This window comes from Rhagoletis pomonella, unplaced genomic scaffold (genome assembly GCF_013731165.1).
Source record: "Rhagoletis pomonella isolate Grant_MI unplaced genomic scaffold, Rhpom_1.0 Rhpom_scaffold_07170, whole genome shotgun sequence".
In the NCBI taxonomy this organism is placed as follows: Eukaryota; Metazoa; Arthropoda; class Insecta; order Diptera; family Tephritidae; genus Rhagoletis; species Rhagoletis pomonella.
This window is the reverse complement of record NW_023465698.1, coordinates 1-6,368: the sequence shown is the minus strand read 5'-3', so window position 1 is coordinate 6,368 and position 6,368 is coordinate 1. Positions and strand designations below refer to the sequence as shown.

Below are 6,368 nucleotides of genomic sequence, written 5' to 3'. Positions count from 1 at the left end.
GTCGGTCATAGTCAGGTGGGCCGAGTTGTAAACAGTGCCAAATAAAGCAACCCTGTACTGTAGAAAAGTGTGAAGTTGGTATTGGCGAAAGGCAACCAACTTCACTCTTTTCCGAACTGCTGAACCTCGTGAAGCAAGAAAGAAAACCTAAAGCATTTTTATAAAGTTTATCTTAATTTATCTGGAATAAAGGCTGAAAGATTAAAGCATCAGGTGTGGTACAAATTCTACGAAATGCTTTCTACACGGGACGATTACGCACAACTATTAAGCGAGGCGGGTATCCAATTCCCGGCTACCGCCACGTTGTCGCAGCTGAAACGTATGGCGATTAACATGGTGGGAGCATCTGACACAGTGAACATACGCGGTGCTCCGTGTGATTTTCTTTCACAGCAAACAAATACAAGCGCCGACATGGCTAGTGTGGGTGACTGTGCTGATGAAGTGGCGATTGTAGGTGCCCCTGCCGGAGCTGCGCATTACGGTAAGCAAAATGTTTATCCATCTGCCGATAAAATTAATTCCGCCGGCAATGAGGCCTCTGCTGAGGGTGCCGCTGCCATCACCCCTGCCGTAGCCACTACAACCGCCATTGCCGTTACTACTGCCGTGGCTAATGGAGCTACCACTGCCGTTGCCGATACTGTTGCCAGTGCCACCGCCGTTGCCGATACTATTGCCAGTGCCACCGCCGTTGCCGATATTGTTGCCAGTGCCACTGCCGTTTCCGATACAGTTGTCAGTGCCACTGCCGTTGGCGATACTGTTGCCAAGGCCACTGCCGTTGCCGATGCCGTCGACGTTGCCGGTAATGTTGCTGCCACCAATGCCACCGCCCTTCCTGCAGTCAAAACAGCTAGCATCGCTAACTCCACTTCTGTTGCTGTTCCCGCTACCGCAAGTATTGACGAGGAATTGTCTTCACTGCATAAGAAGCTGGAAATAATGATGTTAAAACAACGCATTTTCGAATTGGAGAAAGGCTCAGCACCACCAGTGTGTAATGCTGGCAACAAAAACAGTTACTGTGATGTCGAACATGCATTAACAAAGTTCAGTGGAGATGACATTGCATACTCAGTGCGATATTTTTTACGAGATTTTGAAGAAGTGATGAACACAATTAATGCTGATGAACGTTTCCGATTTTTATGCCTTCGGCGGTCTCTTACCGGCACTGCACGTGTGTTTTTGTCCACGACAGCCGCATTCACATACGATCAGCTACGCAAGCAACTAACTGCTGAATTCGACAGAGACGTCAGCCGGCAAGATGTTTACAAGATGTTAGACCAACGGCGATGGCAGAAGAAGACCGAGTCACTCCACTGCTACATTCTCAACATGCAGGCCATCGCCAAAAGATCTGACATAACCGAAACTGAAGTCATCGACTTCATAGTTGAAGGCCTAGGAGATAATATCTCTAACAAAAATCTCCTTATGGGCGCACGCACAATTGAAGAGTTGAAGATGCTAGTGGCCAGATACCAGCAGAAGTACTTACGTCGCGAGAGTGACACAATCAAAAGGCCGGCAAAGGAATCAATAAGGACTACGAAGGAAGTTGCCCACTGTTTCAATTGTTCGCAAACAGGGCATATAAAACCCAATTGCCCGTACCCGCTCAGACCAAACGGTTCCTGTTTTCGCTGTTGGCAGATGGGTCATGAGCATCGTTCCTGCCCCAATCCGAAGAAAATTCTTCGTAAAACGGACAAACGACAACAAGTCCTGGCAGTTGCAGAGGTTGAATCCGGTGAAGACGACGAAGACGTAGGCGCTTACAATTTTGTGAGTATTAAGTTTAGTGACTGTAAGAAGCAGGTATTTAATAAGTATATTTCTCTTTTTGATACGGGTAGTCCCGTTAGTCTGTTACGGGAATCTGATATTCCGAGAGAATTTATTAAAGGACACAAACAACCCAAAATATCAAAATACGTTGGTGTCGGAGGGAAGAGAATATTGATTAAAAATGAATTAAAATGTTTTGTTAAATTTAAAAACGAAATAAAAGAAGTTACATTTCTAGTTTTGTCAAATGAATGTATGCTCATGCCAGTAGTTCTAGGAAGAGATTTTTTGTCCAAGTTTAGGATTCGCTTAACAAAAGTAAAGCTGAGATATGTTAAAGAAGAACTAATGTGTATTAGAGAAAAAATGAATTATTTTGTACCCCAAAGAAACGCACTTGCGAACCTCAGCAGATGCGATCTTTTAAAATCATATGACGAAAATAGAAAACTCAATTCCGATCCTTTGGTAACGCATGCCAGTAATGATATATTTTGCATTAATATAGAATCTTTCGCGTTAGAACCAGATATAAATCCTAAATTGAATAGGGAACAATTGGTAGCCTTGAACAATATAATTAGGGAATCTTACCTAGAGCCAAGAGAAACTGCAATCGAGCCGCTTGATTATGAGATGAAAATTCATCTAACCACCGAAATACCATTTTATTGCACTCCACGACGACTGTCTTACTCAGAAAAATCCGAAGTACAGAATAAAATTGACGAATTACTGAAGGAAGGAATCATTAGGCCCAGTAATTCGCCATATGCTTCTGCCGTAGTACTAGTCAAAAGAAAAGGAAAGATGCGCATGTGCATAGATTATCGAGGTCTAAATAAAATAACTGTAAGGGATAATTATCCACTACCTTTGATAGACGATTGCATAGAATACTTGGAGGGAAAACGAATATTTACGGTTTTAGATTTAAAAAGCGGATTCCACCAAGTTCGCATGTCACCGGAATCAGTCCCCCTCACTGCTTTTGTAACACCAAACGGCCAATTCGAATACTTAAAAATGCCGTTTGGATTAAAGAATGCTCCGGCTGTATTTCAAAGATTTGTTAACACAATTTTTAGAGACTTAATTGATTCAAAGCAAATAATAATTTACATGGATGACATTATTATAGCTTCGCAAGATTTTGATGATCACAAATTGTTGTTGGTCGATGTGCTTAGACGCCTTTCCAAAAGAGGACTCAAACTGAATCTTACTAAATGTAAGTTCGGTTACAGTGAAATTGAGTATTTAGGATATTCAGTTAGCTCCAAAGGCATCTCGCTAAGCGATTCGCACATAAGCACTATTAAACGTTATCCTGTTCCTAAAAACCAAAAAGAGTTACACTCTTGCATTGGATTATTTTCATTTTTTCGACGATTCGTACCGTCATTCTCACGGATTGTAAAACCATTACAACAGTTGTTGAAGAAAAATTCGACTTTTGATTTTGATGAACAGTGTATTGCCGCGTTTGAAGAATTAAAAACCAAACTCACCGAAAGTCCAGTGCTAGCAATTTATAATCCATTGAGAGAAACAGAATTGCATTGTGATGCCAGTTCGACCGGTTTTGGGGCCGTTTTGCTACAGCGTCAGGACGATGGTAAATTTCATCCAATTTCGTACTTTTCGAAAACAACGTCGAGCGCGGAAAGTAGGTATCATAGTTTCGAGCTCGAAACATTGGCAATCATTTATGCTCTGAAAAGATTTAGAGTATATCTGGAAGGAATTCCATTTAAGATCGTTACGGATTGTAACTCGCTTGCTATGACTTTGGGAAGAAAGCAGGTAAACGCACGAATAGCCAGATGGGCTCTGGAACTAGAAAATTTCAACTACATCATTCAACATAGAAAGGGGTCATCAATGGGTCATGTTGACGCGTTAAGCAGATGTCAAATTGCTAACGTAGATATTAATGAAGCCGAGTTTCATATACAATTAGCTCAAGAACGTGACGATTTGATAACAGATTTAAAAGAACGTATGGAAAAGGAGGAAGTAAAGGACTTTAGATTATCAGACGGACTAGTTTATAAAGTAAAGGGAGATGGGAAAACCATGTTATATGTGCCTAGAGAAATGGAAGATAATATTATAAGACTAATGCATGAGAAAATAGGACATCAGTCTGTTGACAAAACTTTGACGAAAATTTGTTTGTACTATTGGTTTCCGAAAATGAAGCTGAAAGTTGAGAAGTTCGTTCAAAACTGTCTGAAGTGCATCATGTATGCAATGCCAGTTCGGGCAAATGAAAGGAATTTCTATAATATACCTAAAAGGCCAGTGCCGTTTGATACAATTCATATTGACCATTTTGGTCCGCTGCCGACAATACAGTCTAAGCGTAAACATATATTGGTCGTAATCGATTCTTTCACGAAGTTCGTAAAACTTTATCCCACTAATTCTACAAGCACTCGGGAGGTTAATGCAGCATTAGATAAATACTTTAGCTATTATAGTAGGCCGAGGAGAATTATAAGCGATAGAGGGACTTGTTTTACGTCACTAGAATTCGAGAACTTTTTGATAAAAAGAAATATAATTCATGTAAAAACGGCAGTTGCTTCCCCACAAGCTAATGGACAGGTAGAACGTGTAAATAGGGTCTTAAAAACAATGTTGGGAAAGCTTACCGAACCAATCAATCATGCGGATTGGTCAAGTAAACTTCTTCAAGTGGAATATGCCATCAACAATTCAATTCACAGTACTACGGGAAGTTCCCCAAGCAAACTCTTATTTGGGGTCGAGCAGAGAGGCGAGATAATAGATGAGTTTACGGAGTACATAGAGGATAAAGTAAATCAAAACGTTCCAAGAGATTTAGAGCAAATTAGATCGAGCGCGTCCGAAGGTATTGAAAAGAAGCAAGAATACAATTTAAGTCATTTCCTGAAGAATAGTGTGAAGGCGAAGGAGTATAAAGTAGGTGACTTTGTTGTTATACGAAATGTAGATACAGTAGTGGGAACAAACAAGAAATTCGTCCCTAAATACAAAGGACCCTATGTAGTGTTTAAGGTTTTAGGAAATGACAGGTATGTCATAAGAGACGTGGACAATTGCCAGCTAACTCAGCTGCCGTATAATGGCGTTATTGAAGCGAATAGAATGCGAAAGTGGGTCGATAAAAACGTTGAAAAGGTCGCTTCTGCTGATGAGTCGAACGGATAATAATAGGCTATAAACTTACACCGTAACATAGTACGTAGCAGTTAAGCTTTAGAATTTAAGATGAATTGTACAGTATAATAATTATACATTGAACACTGTAACGTACAGCATGTAAATATTAGTACCTAAGGCAGTCTAAACATAAATGTAATATAAAGTTTGATGACCGAGGTCGGTCATAGTCAGGTGGGCCGAGTTGTAAACAGTGCCAAATAAAGCAACCCTGTACTGTAGAAAAGTGTGAAGTTGGTATTGGCGAAAGGCAACCAACTTCACTCTTTTCCGAACTGCTGAACCTCGTGAAGCAAGAAAGAAAACCTAAAGCATTTTTATAAAGTTTATCTTAATTTATCTGGAATAAAGGCTGAAAGATTAAAGCATCAGGTGTGGTACAAATTCTACGAAATGCTTTCTACACGGGACGATTACGCACAACTATTAAGCGAGGCGGGTATCCAATTCCCGGCTACCGCCACGTTGTCGCAGCTGAAACGTATGGCGATTAACATGGTGGGAGCATCTGACACAGTGAACATACGCGGTGCTCCGTGTGATTTTCTTTCACAGCAAACAAATACAAGCGCCGACATGGCTAGTGTGGGTGACTGTGCTGATGAAGTGGCGATTGTAGGTGCCCCTGCCGGAGCTGCGCATTACGGTAAGCAAAATGTTTATCCATCTGCCGATAAAATTAATTCCGCCGGCAATGAGGCCTCTGCTGAGGGTGCCGCTGCCATCACCCCTGCCGTAGCCACTACAACCGCCATTGCCGTTACTACTGCCGTGGCTAATGGAGCTACCACTGCCGTTGCCGATACTGTTGCCAGTGCCACCGCCGTTGCCGATACTATTGCCAGTGCCACCGCCGTTGCCGATATTGTTGCCAGTGCCACTGCCGTTTCCGATACAGTTGTCAGTGCCACTGCCGTTGGCGATACTGTTGCCAAGGCCACTGCCGTTGCCGATGCCGTCGACGTTGCCGGTAATGTTGCTGCCACCAATGCCACCGCCCTTCCTGCAGTCAAAACAGCTAGCATCGCTAACTCCACTTCTGTTGCTGTTCCCGCTACCGCAAGTATTGACGAGGAATTGTCTTCACTGCATAAGAAGCTGGAAATAATGATGTTAAAACAACGCATTTTCGAATTGGAGAAAGGCTCAGCACCACCAGTGTGTAATGCTGGCAACAAAAACAGTTACTGTGATGTCGAACATGCATTAACAAAGTTCAGTGGAGATGACATTGCATACTCAGTGCGATATTTTTTACGAGATTTTGAAGAAGTGATGAACACAATTAATGCTGATGAACGTTTCCGATTTTTATGCCTTCGGCGGTCTCTTACCGGCACTGCACGTGTGTTTTT

General features: G+C 42.0%; 1 protein-coding gene across 1 annotated transcript; it reads left to right on the top strand.

Annotated features, from left to right (window-relative positions):
* The first annotated feature begins 210 nt into the window (after positions 1-210).
* On the top strand, positions 211-2,048 carry LOC118755741. The gene is made up of 2 exons (XM_036490567.1): positions 211-1,797; positions 1,869-2,048. The coding sequence occupies exons 1-2, from the start codon at positions 235-237 to the stop codon at positions 1,875-1,877; spliced, it is 1,572 nt and encodes a 523-aa protein (XP_036346460.1). The 5' UTR covers positions 211-234; the 3' UTR covers positions 1,878-2,048.
* Positions 2,049-6,368: the final 4,320 nt, after the last annotated feature.